This window comes from Pongo abelii, chromosome 1 (genome assembly GCF_028885655.2).
Source record: "Pongo abelii isolate AG06213 chromosome 1, NHGRI_mPonAbe1-v2.0_pri, whole genome shotgun sequence".
In the NCBI taxonomy this organism is placed as follows: domain Eukaryota; kingdom Metazoa; phylum Chordata; class Mammalia; order Primates; family Hominidae; genus Pongo; species Pongo abelii.
In genome coordinates, this window is record NC_071985.2 from 11,867,890 (window position 1) to 11,891,080 (window position 23,191).

General features: G+C 35.8%; 1 protein-coding gene across 1 annotated transcript in view; it reads right to left on the bottom strand.

The window, feature by feature from the left end:
- RYR2 (ryanodine receptor 2) overlaps nt 1-23,191 on the bottom strand; it is a 786,704-nt gene that overhangs the window by 463,622 nt on the left and 299,891 nt on the right. Inside the window, exons 4-5 of the mRNA XM_054561059.1 lie at nt 6,267-6,341; nt 1,047-1,125 (exon numbers count right to left, since the gene is read on the bottom strand). Coding sequence (XP_054417034.1) covers nt 1,047-1,125; nt 6,267-6,341 — 154 coding nt within the window. The remainder of the gene's footprint in view (nt 1-1,046; nt 1,126-6,266; nt 6,342-23,191) is intronic.

Below are 23,191 nucleotides of genomic sequence, written 5' to 3' on the forward strand. Positions count from 1 at the left end.
CTTCTTTTGAAGAGAGAACTGACAACTTTCTCATCCAACTGTGTGCTGAAATACATTAACTAGAATAAGAAAACTAAAAAACTAGCAAAAATACAGAGGAATGACAGAGCCTGTACAAAACAAAATCAGAATAATATATTTATTTATCTTTCTGGTGCCGGGGGTTCTTGGAATTTCTTTTATAAGACGATGCATTGGTCTATTAAAAAGTTTATAAGGCTGGTAAACATAGCTTTGTTTTTACCTTTTTCTTGTTTGTAAAAGATGGGTAAATATTTTAAAGAGGGGGAGTGAAGTGAGAGGATAGCTTGATCTCACTCTTGAAAAGAACAACTTAATAAAAGTTGAACTATTTCCTTCCATTGTTTTTTCTACTTGGTCTTTATTTTTAATTACAAAGTGATGCATGCTCATTGTAAAAGACAAAACAGTCCAATTTTTTAGGGGTATATAAAGTCAATGCAAAGTCCTCAGAGTACTGAGAAGAACATCAAGTTTGTGTTCTCCTATTTTGATTCTCCAAACAAAAAAAAAAAGTGTTAATATATACATTTTTGTTTCACAAATCTGAAAATGCATGTCTGCTTGGACAGGTATGTAGGGTATGTAGAATAATGCCCTGTGGGCAGAGAAATGAAGGAGACTTTCATTTTTTACCTTTTTATTTGAATGTTGGCATCAAGTATGTTATATTTTCAGACTTAAAAACATTTTTGAGAGGGACATGTAGAATTACTTCACAAACTAATTAGTGCACGTTAATATGGTTAACACCCAGTAAATCATGTAGTAAACATTAATTTCCTATCCAAACCTACAAGAAGAATGAGGTTTGAAGCCTAGTTTGAACATCCAACTAATGATGTGGGAATAACCAAGAGGAATGATATACACTTCCCCTTCTAGGAAAAACTTTCATTAGAACATTCTTTCCTAACTCCATCCATAAGAACATTCATCCCATGTATCGTATTTCCCAGCTTCTTCCAGTCCAATCCCTGCAGGGTTCTCTCTGAACCTGGCTTCCTGCAGCACGAGATGCTCACCTGTGGTGTCCTCTTGCAAGCCAACATCAAAAGCCAGCTTATCAGTTGAAGACCGGGAGGTGGACAGGCAGCACAGATACTACAAAATACAAAATCAGTAGTTGTAAGTAGAAGTTTTGTTTGTCTGTTGTTTGTTTTTGAGACAAGGTTGCTCTGTTGCTCAGGCTGGAAGTGCAGTGGCGTGATCACAGCTCACTGTAGCCTCAACCTCCTGGGCTCAAGCAATCATCCCACCTCAGCCTCCTGAGTAGCTGGGACTGCAGGCACATGCCACTATGCCTGGCTAATTATTTTCTTTTTTATAGAGATACGGTTTCACCATGTTGCCCAGGCTGGTCTCGAACTCCTAGACTCAAGTGATCCTCCTACCTCAGGTTCCCAAGTAGCTGGGACCACAAGTGTGCACCACTACACCTGGTTAATTTTTTTTTTTTTTTTTCATAGAGATGAGATCTCCCTATGTTGCCCAAGGTGATCTCAAACTCCTAAACTCAAGCAATCTCCCACCTCCATCTCCCAAGGTGCCGGGATTATAGGCATGAGCCACAGTGACCAGCCATCATTAAGGTTTATAATTGTACCAGCAGAGTCTTATTCTGACCTGTAATTTGGCATCCATCTATCCCTACTGTTCTTAGTGTTTTCCTGAAAATCTGGATGCTTCTGCACAAAGCCCAGATTTTTAAATGTCTGTGAGGCAGAACAGCATGCATTAGGGGCAATATCCTAAAGGAATTGTAGTCTTTTTTTCCCTTCTAAAAGACAAAGGAAATGTTCTCTGTCAGTACAGGAAGACAAGTAACTGGGGATGTATTTGTACATCTCTCACTTCATGTGATATTCATGATCATCTGCAAAAGTACAATGTAGTCTGACAGTTAGAAATCTTTCTCCTAAACAAATTTGAAGACTATTCTCTTTTATCTTCCAGTTTTGTTTCCATTTAAAAATGTTTAACTCTTTGAAATCCACCTAGAATTTATTTTGGTGCACAGCATGTCACTGCACTAAAATGAGGTTTATCGTGTGTCTACATACATGTGCATTTCCACAGGAGTAATCACTCTTGCAACACCATCATCTCCTTATTCTTCCCACCCTTATGTGTTCCTAACTGTATATTCTTGGACATAAAGTTTAGGATCATTTTTCAAGCCTACTGTTCCCCAACCCCCATGCCACAAAGTATTGTAAGAACAGAGATACAAAGATGAATGTGGTAGGAACTCAAAGTACATTACCATCACCAAGCAAGTACACTGCCAGCAAGCCCCCTTTAGAATCACTGGAAAAATAATGCAAAGGCTAGAAATTTCTTATTACGGTATAGGGCCCAACCAGCTAAGTATGTGTCTGTGAATGTGAAAGGCAGATGAACCAATCAGTGGCAGATAGGCTGGTATGTTAGGTGGAATTCAGTGCCACGGGGATGTGAAATCAAATTGACCTGCAGATTCTGATTCTGACTCTTAACTACAAAGCAATGGCTCCCAAGGTTATAGTCAAGAGGCTCCCAGGGTCCCTAAACTTGTTTTTAGCCACAGCAGAAGTGTCAGTCTGACCTCAAGACAGGTAGCCCACGATAATCCCCTCTGTTTATAGACTTTAAATATAAATTGTGCTTAACATCTGCCTTTATTTTTTAAAAAGGTAACAACTTTGCAATAATCAGACTTCCCAAACACAAAGTGATTCCTATTAAAGTCTTTTGCAATTTTTTCAATAACAGTACAGTATTAGGCACTGTTAACTATTAACATATGCTTTCTCCTTAATGTTTCTAGTAACTCTGAGGTAGATACTATGATTATTCCACTAAGTGTTAATTAAAGAGAGCAAGAACTTGGTCTTATTCACTACTATATCCAGGACCTAAAACAGTACCTAGCACAAGTAGATGCCAAATAATATTTATTTAATGAATAAATATTCATTAAATAAACATGGCATGTTTATTTAATATTCATTAAATAAACATGGCAAAACCCCATCTCTAGTAAAAATTTCAGGTGTAATTACAGGCTTGATTATGCAAAATATCCCAGGCTGTTCAGCATCTGGCAAACCAAGACTGAATCCAAATCTAACAACAAGTTGAGGCTCTTAACCCAACTATTATGTATAGAGAGTAGTTGTCTTAAAAGAAACCCTCACATTTATTATTTCATGTAGTTCACGTGTTTTGATTGCTGTAGAATGTGGAATTGTTTACATAAAATTTTAATATGTGATTGCTCTATACAAATTGTTTTTACATATTTTTCTTACATCCAACCACTTTGTGAAACTGTTTTATGTTTTATATCTTGACATGTCAGCCAAAATTTCCAGAACAATGTTAGTTAGCAATGGTAGATAAAACATATTCTTATTTTTATTTTAGTTAATTTGATTTTAAAAATGGCTTCAGCATTTCACAATTACAATATTCACTATTGATTTGACACTGATAATCTTTATCATTGAGGAAGTAATCAATGTTTAGTTTTTATTAAGAATGAGCATGAAGTTTTATTAAAAACCTTTTCCAGCACTTGCTAACATGATCACAAGTTTTCTTATCTGACCTATTCATGTGATGTAACACATTAAAAGAAATGATATTATTAAATCATCATTAAAATCACGTCCATGTATTTCCTATACTTCTCATCCTATACTTTTGAATTTCATTAAATAGACAATTAAAATCAAGTTATCACATAAATACCCATGATTGAGATTGAAAACTTGTGTGCCCTTGTTGGATAGTGGTATTTTTTATTTTTATTTTTTATTATACTTTAAGTTTTAGGGTACATGTGCACAACGTGCAGGTTTGTTACATACGTATACATGTGCCATGTGCCATATTGGTGTGCTGCACCCATTAACTCGTCATTTACATTAGGTGTATCTCCTAATGCTATCCCTCCCACCTCTCCCCACCCCACAACAGGCCCCGGTGTGTGATGTTCCCCTTCCTGTGTCCAAGTGTTCTCATTATTCAATTCCCACCTATGAGTGAGAACATGCAGTGTTTGGTTTTTTGTCCTTGTGATAGTTTGCTGAGAATGATGGTTTCCAGCTTCATCCATGTCCCTACAAAGGACATGAACTCATCCTTTTTTATGGCTGCATAATATTACATGGTGTATATGTGCCACATTTTCTTAATCCAGTCAGATAGTGGTATTGATACTTAGTCTTCTGCTTTAGAAAAATTTACATAATACGAGAACCATCTACTTTTTAAAAGGAATGATCAAGTATATTATTATAGATATTGTATAATATTCTAGATATTGAACTATCATGTAGCCACTAAAATTATGTTGACAATGTAAACAACATGGAAAATGCTTATGTTACAAGAAAAGGAAAAGAAAATCATGTCAGGCATGGTGGCTCATGCCTGTAATCCCAGGACTTTGGGAGGCCAAGGCGAGAGGATCGTTTCAGCCTGGGAGCTCAAGACCAGCTTAGGCAAGATGGTGAGACTCCCATCTCTACAAGAAATTTAAAAATTAGCCAGGCGTGGTAGCACATGCCTGTAGTCCTAGCTACTCAGGAGGTTGAAGCAAGAGAATCACTTGAGTCCCGGAGTTCAAGGCTATAGTTAGCCATGATCATACCACTGCACTTCAGCCTGGGTGACAGCAAGACCCTATCTCAAAAAACAAAATAATATAAATTTGGTAACGTAGTAAGATCTCAATTATGTTTAAAAAAAAAAAAAAAACCTTAAGGACAGAAGAGATTAAAATTTTTTTTAAAAGCCTCCAACAGTTTTTTCCTATTAGTGTGATCAGAATTTTTCTTCCGCAACTTCCAAATCATATAGAATATGTATTGCTTTTATAATTTAATAAAGCTCTTATAAGAATAGAATGAGGCCGGGCGTGTTGGCGCACGCCTGTAATCCCAGCACTCCGGGAGGTCGAGGCAGGCGGATGACCAGGTCAGGAGATCGAGACCATCCTGGCTAACATGATGAAACCCCGTCTCTACTAAAAATAGAAAAAATTAGCTGGGTGTGGCGGCGGGCACCTGCAGTCCCAGCTACTCGGGAGGCTGAGGCAGGAGAATGGCGTGAACCTGGGAGACGGAGCTTGCAGTGAGCCGAGATCGCGCCACTGCACCCCAGCCTGGGTGACAGAACCAGACTCCGTCTCAAAAAAAAAAGGAGAATGAAACTTTTGCATATTTTTTACATATTCTATGTATAGTTGACCCTTGAACAACACAGGTTTGAACTGCACGGGCCCACTTACTAAGATGTTCTTCCCCCTCTACCATTCCTGAGACAGCAAAACCAATTCCTCCTCTTCCTCCTCCTTAGCCTATTTGACACAAAGACAATGAGAATGAAAATCTTTATGATGATCCATTTCCACTTAATGTATAGAAAATATATTTTTCTTTTGATATTCTTAATATTTTCTTTTCTCTAGCTTACTTTATTACAATACAGTATATAATACATATAAAAAATATGTGTTGACTGGTATTGGTAAGGCTTCTGGTCAACAGGGGGATATTAATAGTTATCTTTTGAGGAATCAAACGTTATATGTGACTTTCTACTGTGCAGGAGATTGGCACCCCTAACTCCTATGTTGTTCAAGGGTCAGCTGTATATGTAATATCTAAGAATACATTAAAGTATTTATAAAATATATATTTAAAACATTTACATATATACACATATATATGTGCATATATACATGAGGCAGAGAATAAGAAAACTGTGCCCAAGAGAAGCCTAGTGAATAACTGGGTGAAAGGAGGAGCAGATGTGGTAAAAGAGAAACCTGGTGAAGAAGAAAAAGAAGTTGGTGAGTACAATTAATACTGGAGCTCACAGGTAGATTTTCTTAAATCTGATATTTCAATGAAGATACCTTATTTCTCTAATAAATGAACTCTTTAAAACAAAATCAGAAAAGAAAATATCTCTTATTTGACTCTTATACCTCTCTCCTCCTAAAACTACTCTATCAAAAGTAAGATACTAAAGATGGTAATCATATAATGATAGAATTAAAGGACCTTAAAAGTCATCTGAGCTGACTTTCATCTTTTATATGAGAAACTAACGAGGGTGCAAAGATATTAAAGAACACAAACATCCAAGCTCATTAATACCATTGCAGAAATGATGCTACCAGCATTTGCTGACCGTGTACCCCCAAATGGATCAGCATGACCACAGGGAGATGAAATAAAATGCATACTCACCATGCCACTATAGGAATGGCGCAGCAATATGGCATGTCCGTAGAGGAGTGTTCGATGACCACCACCTTGAGCAGTCTTTAGAGAGAAGAGAAAAAAGGAGAACAAGAGAGAAAAACACAAAAGAGTAACTTAACCAAGTCGATAAAATACTCTCTTGCTCTCAAAGGAACGTTAGTAGGAAAGAATGTATTAAGAGTTCTTGCAGACAAGCAAAGTGCTGTTGAAATAATGTATACATTGGAGTAAAGTTAATGTAACCTCTATTATGGGGTTAGCATTTTATCTAGTTCTTGAAAAATAAACTTGGTATCAGTAAATAATTATCATAATTTATAGTTATTTATTCATAATGTACTAATTATAATCTGTTTCCCATTATATTGTGGTTTCCACTGGGTGGGAACCATGGTACCTTGGTCACCATTGTATTCCAGGTGCCTACCTGCATGCGGAACATACGAGAGGCACTAAATAAATGTTGATTCAGGCCAGGCGCGGTGGCTCACGCCTGTAATCCCAGCACTTTGGGAGGCCGAGGCGGGCGATCACCTGAGGTCAGGAGTTCGAGACCAACCTGGCCAACATGGCAAAACCCCATCTCTAGTAAAAATACAAAAATTAGCCAGGCGTGGTGGCACATGCCTGTAATCCCAGCTACTCGGGAGGCTGAGGCAGGATAATTGTTTGAACCCGGGAGGCGGAGGTTGCAGTGAGCTGAGATTGCGCCATTGCACTCCAGCCTGGGCAACAGAGCAGGACTCCACCTTAATAAATAAATAAATAAATAAACGTTGATTCAACGAATGGGTCTTCCTAAAACACAAAATTGATCATAATGCCTCCAGGCTTAAAAACTTCTCATTCCTCCCAATTGCTTATAGGGAAGAGTCCAATCAATCCCTTTCCATGAAATAGAAGAGTGCTTCTTAAATTGGAGAGCTTGTAAAAACACAGATTCCTGTCCCTTACCACTGGGATTTTGATTCAATAGGTCTGGAGTAGACACAGAGAAGTTTCATTTCAATAATTTTCCAGGTGATGCTGATGCTGTTGGTCCAGAGACCACTTTGACAAGCACAGAGAGACATTTGTCTCACTCATCTCCAGACTCATCTTCAATCACCCTGTGCTCCAAACCTACCCACTTCCCCTTCCCTGAATATGCCATACTGCTTTCATACTGCCCTATCTCGGAACACAACGTTCCCACTCTCTAGTCTTCTCTGCCTTGTAAAGCCTTTTTAATAGGAAAGCCTCCAATAGCTTTTTCCTATTAGTATAACTGAAGGATTTTCCTTCTGTAACTTCCAAACTGTATAGAATAAATAGGTATTGATATCATAATTTAAAAAAGATTTTATAAGAATGGAATGAAACTTTTACATATTTTATGTACATGTGACTCTTGAACGACACAGGTTTGAATTGCACAGCCCCATTTATATTCAGATATTTTTCCCCCTCTACTTTTTAAAACTCAGATTAAAGACCACCTGCTCTATGAAGCCTCATCCAATTTCCTCAAAGCTAGTCACTCTCCCCATTCTCCTGCAGCCCTAGGTGTATACAATGTACACCTGTACATTGGCCTTACACTCTACACAAGAACCCTCCTCCCCTTGATCAGACTGAAAACTCCTCAAGGACAATGACACTGTCCTGATTATCATTTCACCTCCAGCTATGGGCGTGAGGTCAGGCCATGGTAAGTACTCAGTAAACAACTGTCAAATGAAAAACTGGATATGGGGAAGCCCACTTCAAGCTGAGTAAGGAGTATGTATAAAGGGGTCATGGTATGCAATCACAAGGTGTGTAAGAAGGAGGAAGCAATCATGGAATTTTAGTGTTGGGTTGCACAGAAAAGCTTCACAGGAATTATAAAATTAGATCAGGGAAAGATCATGGAAAGTATAAAATATTATGACGAGAAGTTTGTACTTCTTTTTGCAGGAAAAGGAGGTCTTTAAAAATTTTCAGAATAAGAGTGATGATACTGACCTGTGCCTTAAGAAGTACAGAGAGATGCTTTAATATCCAATATTATTATAACCTTTTTATCAAACATATATCACATTCTTGTTGTTCCATATAATTTCTTAAAATAACTTTATGTTTTGCTTGAAAAAACTCAGAACTATTCTAAAAACAGATATTAAAAGGTATTAAAATAAGAAAAAAGGCTGAAAAAAAAAACACTTTTTTTTCAGGGGCCAGACGCAATGGCTCACGCCTGTAATCCCAGCACTTTGGGAGGCCAAGACAGGTGGATCACGTGAGGTCAGGAGTTCAAGACCAGCCTGGCCAACACAGTGAAACTAAAATACAAAAATACAAAAACTAGCTGGACATGGTGGTGGGCGCCTGTAATCCCAGCTACTTTCAGGAGGCTGAGACAGGAGAATGGCTTGAACCCGGGAGGCAGAGGTTGCAGTGAGCCGAGGTCGTACCACTGCACTCCAGCCTGGGCAACAGAGTGAGATGCTGTCTCAAAAACAAAAACAAAAACAAACAAACAAACAAAAAAAAAAACACTTTTTTCACATAACTGAGAAGAAAAGGGAAAAATCTACTTTGAAAAACTTACTCCTTCAGAGAATGAGGCTCTCTTTAGACAGCACTTATTTTTTCTATAATGCATTTGATTTATTGTGGCCAAGAACAATTGTATTTACTTTGTCTGGTTTGAATTACTTTGAATAGAAGCTCACCTTTTCATACCAGATTTAAGTTCCAAAACTATAAAATCCACATGAACTCTAATAACACTTGACAGCCACACTGGTCAAAACAAAATTTTTTAAAAGTGAAGGACAAGGCCTTGAAGTTAACCAGAAAGTGCTCCTTTTACCGTAAAGCTTTGCCTACACATTTCATTTATATATAGTGTGTGTGTGTGTGTGTGTGTGTGACTAAAGAGGTTTACACACACATTAAAATTACTGGCTCTATATTTTGTTCTTTCTGGTTTGCTTTTTTTGTTTTTTGGCTCTGTGTTTTTTAAATACAGTTGGGCCAGAGCAAGGCAAAGTGCTTCATGCTTGTAATCCCAACTACCTAGGAGGCTGAGCCCAGAAGATCACTGGAGCCCAGGAGTTCCAGGTTGCAGTGAGCTATGTTCATGCCACTGTACTCCAGCCTGGGCAACACAGCAAGACCCTGTCTCTTAAAAAATAAAATAAGTAGTGAATCACGCAACAGGGTCACTGACGGATTATAACAATCAATGAGAATCCTGGCCTCAGTTCAAGATAAAGGTGCCTGAAAAGGCCAGTTTAACATTGTCAAGACATCCATTTGACACGGACTGGCTTACTTGGGATGGTGTCTTCATGGAAAGTCTCCTCAGGGAACAGATCAGGCTTAGGACAGTTCTAATGCATCACTGTTTAGCACCAACCAGCAGAAATAGGCTCCCACAACAAGAAAGCATCCATCTGGTTCTAAGAAGTTAATGCCTTTTCCGTATGAAACCCAAAGCAAAGCATGATTGAAAGGTGAAAGCGAGATAAAATTCAGCATGTTTTTCTGTTTAAGTGACTTAAATTACTGTAATTGCATGCATATGCCCTCCCCTTAATCCAATTCTAACTTTTCCAGATCATCCATTGCAAGTGTGAAAATAACTATTGGCCTTCTGGCCTCGAACTTAAAAGAACTGGGGACCTAATTAAATTATTTTAGGCATACCACCTGCTTTTAACTAATTCCACATCATCTTTCTATTTGCACTGGTTTTTATATGCATTTGTTCTCACAGGAGACCTTCAGATGTCTGTTTCAGGCGACCATTTCATTCACCCTTCCCAAGGGGAAGTCCATACAGTATTGTACAGCTGAATTAAGAATGAGATGATAAAATGAATACAGCAGATGCAGATTTAGCATGAAAAACTAAATTTTCTCAAACCCAAAATCATGTTAGTTATCAGTATTTGCAAAGAGAGGAAATATTCCTATTTTGCTGTTGTTTTAAATATTTTTCCAACCCAAACTCTTGTTTCATGATATGTCTAATTTAGGGATTAACGTCCTCTCTTCAAAATGTGATCATAATATTTTCTACTGAAAAATAAGAGCTAGAGTTATTTGAAATTCTGGAAGATGTTCCATGTCCTGGTTGATAGATGGCTTCAAAGAAATACTCTGTTCTGTCATCCCATCCAAAATGCCAAATTCTCACTGGTAGTGAACAGGCCCAGGTTAGGGTGTCCCACAATGCACCTGGTTCAGTTTTATTAAACATGATGGATTTAACCACAAAATTCAACAGACTGACAAGAACGCGCTTCCCTTTCTTCAAAGCAACATTTTCCATCTATATCTGGAATTTTGATTTAATATTTCTCACAGTCTCTTTCTTTCAAAATGTTTTAAATTCTTTTAAAAGAATTCCTAAATTCTTTTAAAAGAATTCCTAAATTCTTTTAAGCCTTTATTAATGGAATATCAATCAATTTTTCTACCTACCCATTGTTTCTTGGCTTTTAAGATAAAAAAATTAAACCCCATAAATGTTATAGGAGAAATGTAGTGGGCATATGAAAATGAAACAAAAATTTTCTATTATATATCCTAAAATAACCATAGTCTGCTCTTCCTGTCTGTCCCTTATATATTCCTTCGATGATATGTCCACATGCTTTACTCTTTTCATTTGTCTACTTTTACAATATTTTCACTTTTCCAATTTAGTTGAGACATGAATAAGGGGCTGGCTGAACTATTTTCTTTTTTTCTTTTTTTTTTTTTTTTTACATTTTAATGTTTTTTTTTGTTTGTTTGTTTGTTTTTTTCTTTTTTTATTATTATTATTATTATCATTATTATACTTTAAGTTTTATGGTACATGTGCGCAATGTGCAGGTAAGTTACATATGTATACATGTGCCATGCTGGTGCGCTGCACCCTGAACTATTTTCTTCTCCTGGAGTAAGTAGAAGTAGTTTCTTGGTGCCTCCCCTAATTTCCCAGTGGAAGAATTTCCCATTGTAGTCACACAAAAGTGCATAAGTGCAAAGTCAACATAATCCCCAGAGAGAACATTCTAAATGGAGAGCTACTAAAATTGTTTTAATAAGAGAAATTCTTAATGTTAGCTAATTAAATGTAATATGTTACAATATGACCCAAAAATGTCAAATGTTGTTTGTTGAGTTGTTAAATCTAAACACGTTTTATCTAAATTTAAAAGCTCCAAAGCTTAATTTTTAAAAACTTTTTAAAAGCATGTGAAGTTACATGGATTCAAAAGTAAAACAAATCTATATAACCATACACAAAACATACAAAGTATCACATATATATAGCTGATATATAGTTATATATATATATCTGTTATATATATAATACAGCTATACTAATATGCAGATATATACATATGTAATCCATATATAGTAATATATATGCTATACATATACATAGCATATATATTAAGATGTCTTACCTTCATCATGAATTTCTGTAGGGGCATAAGGAAAAGAGAGGAAACATTAAATAGACATGATCTCAAAGACTTCCTTAAAAATATCTCTTATTTATAAAGATTCCATTATCCTAATGGAGCTATGTAAACAATAAACATAAAAAAACACATTCACCGTGTTATCGCAACAAAACTTAGTATCAACTACATGCTAGAGAAAAGCTGTAGCAAGCAAAACTCTTTAAAAATGTTTTGACATTAGTTTCTTCCTTTTTCTGTGAAAACATGCTGCTCTACTTTCAGTGATTCCATTGACAACCTATTTAAGCACCAAAAAAGATATCATCTTAAAAATTCATCCTCCGCAAATGCTTTTTAAAAAACCAACTTGCATCTTTTGCATAAAAATGCAGTGATAAAAACAAACAGCAACCCAACTCATTTTAATAAAAACAGTAGATTAAAACAGGTAAGGTAGATCGTAAACTAATATGCTGCAATGAGCGGCTCTCATTTCATGCAAAATAACAGTAAGCAATTTCTTAGACACTGAATATTGTGAAAGGCGAATTTCAAAGAAAAATCACAAAAACATTTCTTTTTCTCTTAAAATGACACAGTCTCCTTTCATAAATTATATAATAGCTCTTTTTTTCTTCTACAAAACATAATGTGTACGTATGCGTGTCCATATGCAAATTTACAAATAACTTCATTTTTCGTTACACCTCTAAAGTTTCTTTGACTACTTATTCCTAGGAGAGTTACACAGATGAAAGAGTATGAAAAAGAAAACAATGATATATTTCCAAACTTAGGGCTGAATTTGTTGTCAGGTTGATGTCTAAGTCCTATGGAGAAAAGATATCATAGAGACACTAGTTGTAAGAAAAACAGCAAGGAAAAGTTTTCCAATATATATATTTGTAAATATTACAATTTTTCCCTGAAACATATTTACATAGTAATATGTATACTATTAAAGAGAAATTCTGTTGAGACGAATTTTTTCATTTTCAATATTACAATTCCAAGGAAAAATTGTAAAGAAGCTTTCATCCTTGGCTTAGAAAATACAGGAGGTTTAGTTACCTTTTTATAACTCATATTAATCATATATAATATCAGGAAACTTACTTTCCATGTTAAACTGACCAATCACATGTGACTCACTAATGGTAGAGATATCACTAAAGAATTAGGCAAAATCATTATTAAGCCTTAATTCAAAGAAACACAAAAACAACATTTTGGTACAGCACATGGTTTGTTAAGAGATACCTTCTCCATGAGTTTTTTTTTTTTTTTTTTTTTTTTTTTTAATTAAGCTAGGTTTGGGAGATTTTTCTTCAGAAAATTTTCTCAGCCTGATTTTGTCAGGTAACTAAGTTGAACTGCTTTGAAACTGTAGTAGGTATTAACAAAAAAAAAGAGTGGTCAGCCAAGTGACTGAGGTCTGCTATTCCGCATTGCTAAGTCATGTCTGACTGTAGGAAGAATGAGACACAGAGGAGAGCAATCTGCATACACGATAAAATAGAATGAATACTGAAAAATAGCAAATGCTGAAATATCCTTCTGTAGAATGAGAAAGAAGAGCAGATGTAAGACACAAACATCATTTTCAAAAGATAATCAAGAACATGAAAGATTTGTGGTATTAGTGGCATTATTGACAATAACTTTCTGTACAAATCATTTCTTGTTCAAATTGGTTTAAGTGCTAGATATTACCAAAATTATAGCATCAGGAGACATTCAAAGGGATCGTTTAAGGGAAAAGAAGAAAGCAAAGCGCATTAAAACAAAAAAATGAGTATATTAGTTTAATTCAATGTAAGCACTGCTTCTGTATGATAAAAGCAACAAACAGAAAAAGAATAACAACAAAAACCCTTTAAAAATTGATATGATGGAAAGTAGAAAAAAGAAACACATAAAGATAAATATTGAAGAAAGCAGCCTCTTTGGGTGTGGAGAATGTAGTTTTTGTGCTTACAATAAGTTTAGCAAATAAATTAACTATTTGATTTATTTCACTAATGAGAAGTTCAATAGACAACAGCTAAAATTTCATTACACAAAATAGAGTAAGGGATGACTATATGGGCAATTATAGTACAGGCTCACAGCATGGATTCCAATGTGCTTTCTGTCTTAGAATTTTTTGGATGATGATTAATTTGCATAGAAACACAAAGGTGGAAATTTTAGTTGTTTAGGCTAAAATTGCAGATGTTAGTAACTCAGTGTCCCAGGTTAAGATTAATCCAGAATTGACACATCAGATGGAGCTCCAAATACAAGCAAAACCTGGGGGCACATGCTACACTAACATGGAAGCCAGGAAGAGAAATTGCTATTGCTACATTTTAACACATAGATGGCCCTGGGTGTCAAATGGATGACAAAAAGAAGCAGAATCATCTTTTGTCTGTTAGCATGAGCCACTCAGTGTAGTAGATCTAAAAGACCTAAGGCACTTTCTTAGCAAATGCAAATGATTATGAATAGAAAAACAAATCAAATAGCAATACTTTACTCTGAAAATTGCGAACAAATACTGGATATTTAAATAAAAAGAGAATGCATATTTAATCTGTTCTTGGTGCAAAGAAGGAAACAATAATTCAGGTAATGTAGAAAAGCTCTTCTATTATAATGATGCCTTTCAGTTCAACCTTGACTTTTTAAAACTGGTATTTCAGTTTCATGAGCTAAAAACTGATTTTTAAAAAGTAACGCTTCTAAAAACCTACCTTAGAACTTTTAAAAGAAACTGTTATTGAAATGTCTCCTCAAAAATTATATAGATAAGAATTTAGTGACAAAGCACCAAACATTTGGGGGCTTGCCACTAAAAACGATTATCAAATGCAACAATTTCAGAATAGCCTCAGAAGTCATTCTAGCATGAAGTTTCCATTAAGGAGGCAAAATACCCTACTCTGTACACAAAATATACATCAAATTTAAGCCTTTTCGCCATCTTTTCCTCTCCACGTATCAAGATGCTAGGATTCTCCATAATTCTCCAACTGGTAACCTCTCCATTGTGAGGAAATATCAGGTAAACTTCATTATGTTGAGAAAACAAAGTGATTTCACCACCAAAGACTAGGATTTCTAGGTAGCTATAGTTAATTAATGATAGTCCCAACAATTTTTAGGATAAAAAAATTAACAACAATTCCGAGTTCCAAATATCAATATATAATATCTAATAGCATATGAGATTGAAAAGCTTCAACTATTGCTCTTATGATGAAAATATCTGTCTGGGTACAGTGGCTCCTGCCTATAATCCCAGCATTTTGGGAGGCCAGGGCAGGAGTATCTGTTTGAGCCCAGGAGTGCAAGACCAGCTTGGGCACCATAGTGAGACACTGTCTCTACAAAAAATTAAAAAGTTAGCCAGGCATGGTGGCACATGCCTGTAGTCCCAGATACTCAGGAGGCTGAGGTGGGACTATCACTTGAGACACACTCCAGCCTGGGTGACAGAGCAAAACCCTGTCTTAAAAAATATCTATATAAATCCTATGGAAATGCTTCACTTTCTAGGATTCCCCTGCTAAAAATGTCCAAGATGCTCTGAAAAGACAGACATGTTGATTACAGGTACAGAAATCATCTGAAAGAGGCTTGTCTACCAGCCCATGAATGAGCAATTATACACATAATAATACATTCTGTTGAAATGCCCTTGTGTCACGCATATTAATGACCATCACTGGAATCTAGTTATGTGAGATGCAGATATGTTTAAAAAGAATTCATTCTATTTTTTGGCAGATTTGTAGCAACAGTTCTTTTTCAACCTATCAACAGCTCTGTACAGACAGTAGTTAAATGGAATGTCTTTTCTTTTGAGTATAATAAATTTGACATATATATGTACATACAATTATGTAGTTCTTCTTTAGAAGGGTAAAGAAAAATAAATGATTCCAATAAGCTACTATAAGTTCTCACACTTTATCTCTGTGACACGTTTATAAAGCAAAGAGCTGCATAAATGCCTAAAACATGAAATAGAAGAGGTATCTAGGGCTTTCTTCATTTCCCAGCTTGTCTCGATAGAGAATTTCTCTAAATCAAAAGCAACACATTGATTTCTACAGAGAGCAAATGGATAATGATGTCCTGAAGACATATAAAGCCTGCCCTCTATTCAGATCATCACCTACACATAAAAAATTGCCCATATCAGAATACAGAAGACTCCATATATTTTTAAAAACCATTTCAAACATGAATGAACCTTGATAGCTTGAAAGCATTTCACAGGTTCTCACATAATAGCAGTTGTGTGTTAAAATGCATTTTTAAACAACTCTCCAGTTAGAAACATTTTAAATGATTATGGATTTTAACAATTAAAACAGCATCATCATATTTTTTAAGAGAAACTACATGTGTAAGACATCACTCAGTCTATAGACAAGGCTTCATAGACAACAATCTCACAGTCTGTTCCATCCTTTTGCTGTCCACTCATGACCTGATTCCTAGGCCTCCACATTGGAAACGAATGGTATAGGTTAGAAAAGGGCTAGGAGTGGAGTAGATGGAAATGACCATTAGTTACTTTCTTATCCAGTACTCAGGAGTTTTATTCTCTTTTAAAGTGTGAAGAGCAGCATTTGATAACTCAATGGCCTTATGATTAAACAGATGCACAGCTGCTCAAAGAGACAGTGATGAGGGAGAGAAGGAAGGAGATGAAGGCAGGAAGGGAATTAGGGAAAAGGGGATGGAGAGGGGAGGGAGAAAAGGAGAAAGAAACAGAAAGTGATTGATGGACCTTTGATGAAACTATCTAGAATAATATTATCAGAAGATTTATACAGAAGCCATTTTAATTTCCATATATATTTAAGTCTTGTAAGGCTCCCAAAGGTCTTAATCTGGTGGTGGTAAACGCACCCTAGACAAGCAAGTATAACAGAAGTTAAAACAGGTCATCTGTCCCAAAACAAAACAATGACCAGTCTCCGAAGGGGATTTACAAGAAGGTCCCTGACTTACAATGGTTCTATTTATGATTTTTCAACTGTAGGACAATGTGAAAGTGATTTGCATTCAGCAGAAACTGTATTTTGATTACCCATACAATCATTGTATTTTTTACTTTCAGTATAGTATTCAATAAATTACATGAGATATTCAACACTTTAGTATAAAATAGGCTTTGTGTTAGATGATGTTGCCCCACTGTAAGCTTACGTAAGTGTTCTGAGCCCGTTTAAGGGAGGCTAAGCTAAGCTATAATGTTCCGTAGGTTAGGTGTATTACATGCATTTTTGGCTTATGATATTTTCAACTTCTGAAGGGCTTTTCAGGATATAACCCCACCCTAACTGGAGGAGCACCTGTACTATCATGTCCCAAAACATATTGTTATGCCACCTAAGCAGGGATGTCAAAGAGGGTGGCTGCAAATCCACTGGCTGCCCTTAGCCGACTGCCCACCTCCAGTGTATTATTAGAGGCCAGGTAGCAAAGAAATGGTTTTTTTGGAGAGAAGTGCAGGTGGGCCTGGAATCCTGCCTGCCTCCCAAGCTTGCCCTCACTTCAAGCCTAGCAAGGGTGGCTTCAGGGATACCTGATGTCCCTGGGAGCTGGGACACCGTAGACTGGTATCTGACTATGCCTGGAGACTGAGAGGCAAAAGGCTGGGTATAGTCCTATAGGGCTGCAATTGGGAAGTGACCACACTGCCAACAAGCAAATGGGCACCATACTAGACAGATCCAGCTTGGGATTGTCTCAGAGGCCACCAAGAACTCCCAGGAAGAGGAAGAAATTGCCACTGACCAGCTAGTGGAGACGCATTTGTCTGCAGCAAGAGAAGCTCAGGTCAGAGTTTTCTGGGGATGGAAGCTTCCCGAAAGACTAGTGCCAAGCGCCCACAGAGAAAGTCAGCACTAGAAACCTGGCAAGCCCAGTGCATGACACTATGATCAAAGCAGACCTTTCCTGCCAAGCTTTCTCTTCTATCTCCTTCCCACAGCACCTGAGAGTGGCAGACTCTCTGAGTACCAAGTAGGGCATGAGGAACCCAGCGGGGCAAGCAAGAAACAGCTTCCCAGATATCCCTCCCTCCAGCTCGATCCCAGACAAGTTAACTTGAATTAGCTTCAAGTTCGCCTATTATACAGGTTTGGGCATTTTAATTACGGAAATGAGATCTGTATGACTTGAAATGTCTGTGGGGTATTTCACTCTTGGAAACGAGAAAGGTCATGGGACCGGTTCTAATTTAACTCAAGGGGCAGAGAAGCACCAGCCCCATAGAGGAGTCTCAATAGTCCTGGGTTAGGTGGGTAGAGGGTTAAATTATTTTCTGTTGGCCTTCAAGGTATACCTGTAACAGTAGAATTTCAAACTTCTAATGGCCAAAGCATAAGATATGAACTGGATAGGTCTTCAAAGAAAAAAAGAGCTCCAGTCTAAAATTCGCTGCAACATTTACACATGATGATCATCAGTGTTCTAAAACCCAGCAGAATCTTTTCATTATATGACTTCTAAATGAACATATATTTTGGCATCAATATGTTTTACTATTGACATAATAGTAATATTGAAGAAAAAAAGGAGTAAAGCAGATTCTAGTCCTATAGACAAAGAGATTATGGCCAATAAAGAGGCTACATAAGATTATAAAGTCAGTCACTGGCAAACTAAGCCTCAAGGGTTTTAGCTCAGAAAATGTCTGAGATATTTCCTCAGAACTGGAAGGCAATCTCTACTGCAATGATTTATAAATAAACCTAATACAAATAAAAATAAGTAAATTATTATAGGAATAAGAAAGAAAAAAATAACACATGCAGATCAAAAGTAACCAAATCCGCAGAGGAACATAGGGGGAGACTTTTAGACAATGGTGAAAAGCTGATTTTATTTACTGGCAAATGCTATTTACAAAGTAAGTAAAAGCAGCTTGAGTAGTTGGTCAATACCAATCCAGATATAGCACAGAACTAGTGTAATGGAAGTGAAGGGATGCAAGGATGGTAAAAGAAAGAGGGCTATGTTGTAGGATGCTGATATTAGAGAAGTGCAGGACAAAAAGGTGTCATACGTGTTCTCAGAAGGAAGCAGACTTCCCTTACCAAGACAAGAAAAATGAGAAAAATGTGAATCTTGGATCAGCATTTTAACTATAGCCAAAGAGGAAGGTAGGAAATTTCAAAAACAAATAGTTGGTCAAAAGTAGTAGTAGTTCGGTTATAAAGAGAGAAATGAAGACTTTAAATTATTCTCAGCAATATAACATAGAAGTCGTAGTTTTCAAAGGTCATTAGAAATGGTAAATTAAAAAACAAGTTTCCTTGTCTTTAAAGGGCTAAAAAAAATTTTTTAAAAAAGACAAGTGAACACGAAATTGTTGGAAAACACTACTGAAAGGGCACTGAAAAGATGGCAAAATTCTCAAAATATTGCATCAAGAAAGTTGGATCCTAAAACCAGAAAAATAATGAAGATAAAATAAAGCCATCAATTAAGTCAATCTTAAAGGATTCCTCATATAAGTCACAGAGCAAATAAAAAAACATTTCAACAATGAAAAGCCTCACTATTTTGTACTCTTGGGAAAAAGTGGAGTAGGAATATCAGTCTTGAGGAGACTTTAATTTCCATTCAGAATCCTGGTGTGTTAAGTATTGGAAGGTACCTTGGTGTATTTTCTCTCTGCTTTATTTTTTCCTAACAGATAAGGAAACTGAGACCAAAAGAAGCAACATAACTTTTTGCACAATTTGTGACAATATGGGCTCTAAGAATTAGCCTCCAGAATCCTGTAACTGCCTTTTCCTACATGGTCATTCACCTTCACTGCTTAAGATTATACAGGGCTGCGCACAGTGGTTCCTGTGTGTAATCCCAGCAATTAGGGAGGCTGAGGCAGACGGATCACTTGAGTCCAGGAGTTCAAGACCAGCCTGGGCAACATAGTGAGACTCCATCTATACCAAAAAAAAAAAAAAAAAAAAAAGGTTCTATGACTTTCTATGACTATATATATAATTTTCCTCTTCTACAGTACATGCAAAAATATAAGGACTAAGCAGTGGAATTTTGAGATTAAACAGTCAAGGTTTTTTTTTTTTTGCAAAAGATATATGGTATGAATAATAAACACCTTTCTGTTGGCCAGAAGCATATAATAATTACAAAATAAATTATATAAAAACTATGTGGTTCTAGGGATGGAAAGTACTTTAATATGCCCCATTTCAGATGAAGCAAAACCAGAAACATAAGGTTCTCATTAGAGACCTGTGAAACATGTGTTCATTACAACAAAGCAGTTAGTTTGAACACTAATAATACAAGCCACACTAGGAAGCAAAATAAAAGATTAGAGGCAATAGCAAGCATGCACTTTTAGATCACAATTTCTTTGCAAATACATGGAAACACATACCCATTTTTCCACATCAACTTGCTGTAGAAAGAAAAAGCCAAAATAAATAACAAACAAACAAATACCTAGCAATGTTTCAATTATTGTCATTTAAATGAATTGATATCAATTTGGTCCTTGCACCACAATCTATTTCCAATTCTAAAGCATAAAAAATTGTATTCAAGTTTTTCATTAACAACATTTAATCTCACCAAACAAAGAATTCAGTTAATTTAGCAATCAGAACTCTAAAAGACATTAGGCTGGAAATGTATCAGGTACATGAAATAATGAAAATCCAATTTATTTAAAAGCAAACATGAACATTTCTCTAATTCTCAAACATAATAGGCCTTCTGATTTAAAAACTACTACTCTCCTCTAGCTATAAAAACTGATTTAATTAAAAAGATCAATTTAGAGACATAGTGTCTAACTACAATTTCTCTCGTGACACTTAAAGTAAAATTTCTCTTACTCTAATCTTTCTAGCATTTCATACAATTTCACAATATAAAGGCATGCCTTAACAAATAGTTCTGAAGTTATGTGGGAATCAAATTATTTTTTAAAGTTGTATTTATAAATGAATGTTAGTACCTTAATCACTATGTGGCTCTTTAAAACTTAAGTGTCTATAATCATACCCACATTGTAAACAGAACAAACAAAAAAGCCATATGTCAACAAAGACTGTCTTCTACAACGCCCTAGGATTCCTTGCAAATAAATCAGAATAAAAAATTTCAACATTGAGAGACATACTCAGTCTCAAAGGTAAGTTTCCTTAACTCACCTCCCATCTGTAGAATGTATAATTGGTGTCCTGTGGGAATTGTGGCTTGCTTCACATCCTTCATGTATGAAAGCTTATTTGTAATTTTTTTTCCTTAGAAAACTCATTAATTAGGTAAGAAGTTAACGCTACTTTGGCAGAAATCTTGGGCTATTAGCTAGGAATCTCCAATGCCTTGGCAAGCAAGCTTTTGGGAAGCAATGTGCATAAAAAGCAACATACAGAGTGATTATTTCAAAATAAAGTGATATTTAAAATATCAACCTAAATATACAGGTAGAATTTTATGAAGCGCTAATGAAATTCAATAGGTTACTTATAACAGAGCATTTTGCCTTCTTTTGTAATTTACTTTGTCTTCAGAAAAATCTGTTCTAAACTTACTTCCTCGTTTGCATTTTACAAACACACTGTTGTTATTTAAGAAAAACACCTGACTGAATAGAAAGGCCTGATTTTCACTATACATTTTTCAAGATATTTTGTGGTTATAGAAAGTTGAAGATCTCCTTTTAAACATTAACTTATTGGAGTGATGAATCCATTTCTTTAGATCCTGGGGCAAAGGGAAGCAAAAGAGGCATGTCCAGCATAGTGCAATTGTTTTGTGCATTTTTCTACCTCAAAAAGGGCAAATTTTTATATTTATTCTCTTCCCGCCAAAAATCTAATTAAATGACTTCCTTTTCATGTTTATCAGGAAAATAGAATATGCCATATTTTTAGTGCTATTTTAGTGCATATTTAGTGCATATTTTTAGTGCTATCAATGATTATCAAAGACATTGTATTTTGCCATCATCATGTTCACTTCTGCATGTCAGACATTCACACACACACACACACACACACACACACACACACACACTCTCCCATCAGTGCAAAGATAAAGTTATGGGATTTTTCCAGAAGAAAGAATTTATAATCAAGAGTCATAGTTACTAATGATAGTAACAGGAGCTCTTTAATATTCTATATTACAAAAGACACAGTTCTTCAAGGAGCAAGAATTAGAAGCAATAATGTAACAAACAGAATATCCAAATACCCAAAGAAAAGCTTAGCAATAGCATTGCTGGGAGTGAATTATCAGCTAGACACACAAGACAAGACAAATGGTCCACAGGGTTAAAAGACTGACTAACATACAATAAAGTTGTAATTATGCATAAGCAATGCAGAACGATTTCATGACACGTCTCTTGTTCTTGTTAACAAGAATCATTTAAATTCCTGCAAACAGTGAAAAGAATGATTCAAATGGAGCTAATCAAGGCAAGGAAATATAAAATTCACAGTAAACTTAACCAATTTTAGAATTTACGCAATTACAAACCCATAAAACATATAAGACAAAGGAACATTTTTTCCAATAACTTATCCAAGTATGTGGAATTTTAAAAATATATGTGGATTTTATTAAAGAAAATGACTATTTTAATATCTGCAGGAAATTACATTAAATATTTTATCATATTAACACTAATAAAAAGAGCAATTTCATTTCAAAATTTCAAAATAAAAAAAAAATTTCCCTTAAAAGAAACAACAGTTATTTAAACACCAACTTGATTTAGCAGACAGGACATAAGCATCTAATACAAAAGTAATTATTTTTAAATTATATCACTATATGAAAGGCAGATAATTCAAATGACGTCTCTATTTTTGCATTCTTTTTTTTTTTTTTTTTTTTCTTGAGATGGAGTCTCACTCTGTCACCCAGGCTGGAATGCAGTGGCGCGATCCCGGCTCACTGCAACCTCCGCCTCCTGGGTTCAAGCGATTCTCCTGTCTCAGTTTCCTGGGTAGCTGGGATTACAGGTGCCCGCCACCACACCGGGCTAATTTTTGTATTTTTAGTAGAGATGGGGTTTCACCATGCTGGCCAGGCTGATCTCAAACTCCTGACCTCAAGTGATCCACCCATCTCATGCATCCATATTTTAATTACAAATTTAGGGCACATAAACATGAGCTATTCCATAAACTTTTTAAAAAAAAGTTTGGTTGCTTCTTTCGAATTGATTAACTTTATTTTACTGTTTAAGATGGATAATTCTGTTAAGTTAAAGCAGTTACCATATGGCAGGCTTTAAGCCATACATTTTACGTGTAATCTTATCATCTGCATTTTACACACTAGAAAACAAATGACATATAAAGGTATTACACGCAAATCTTCAATAACAAAATTAAATGACAGAAAGCTACTAAAGCTACTAAATTTTCTAGAAAGTTCATTATTTTGCCTTTCCCATGAAAGTTGCAACATACCTGG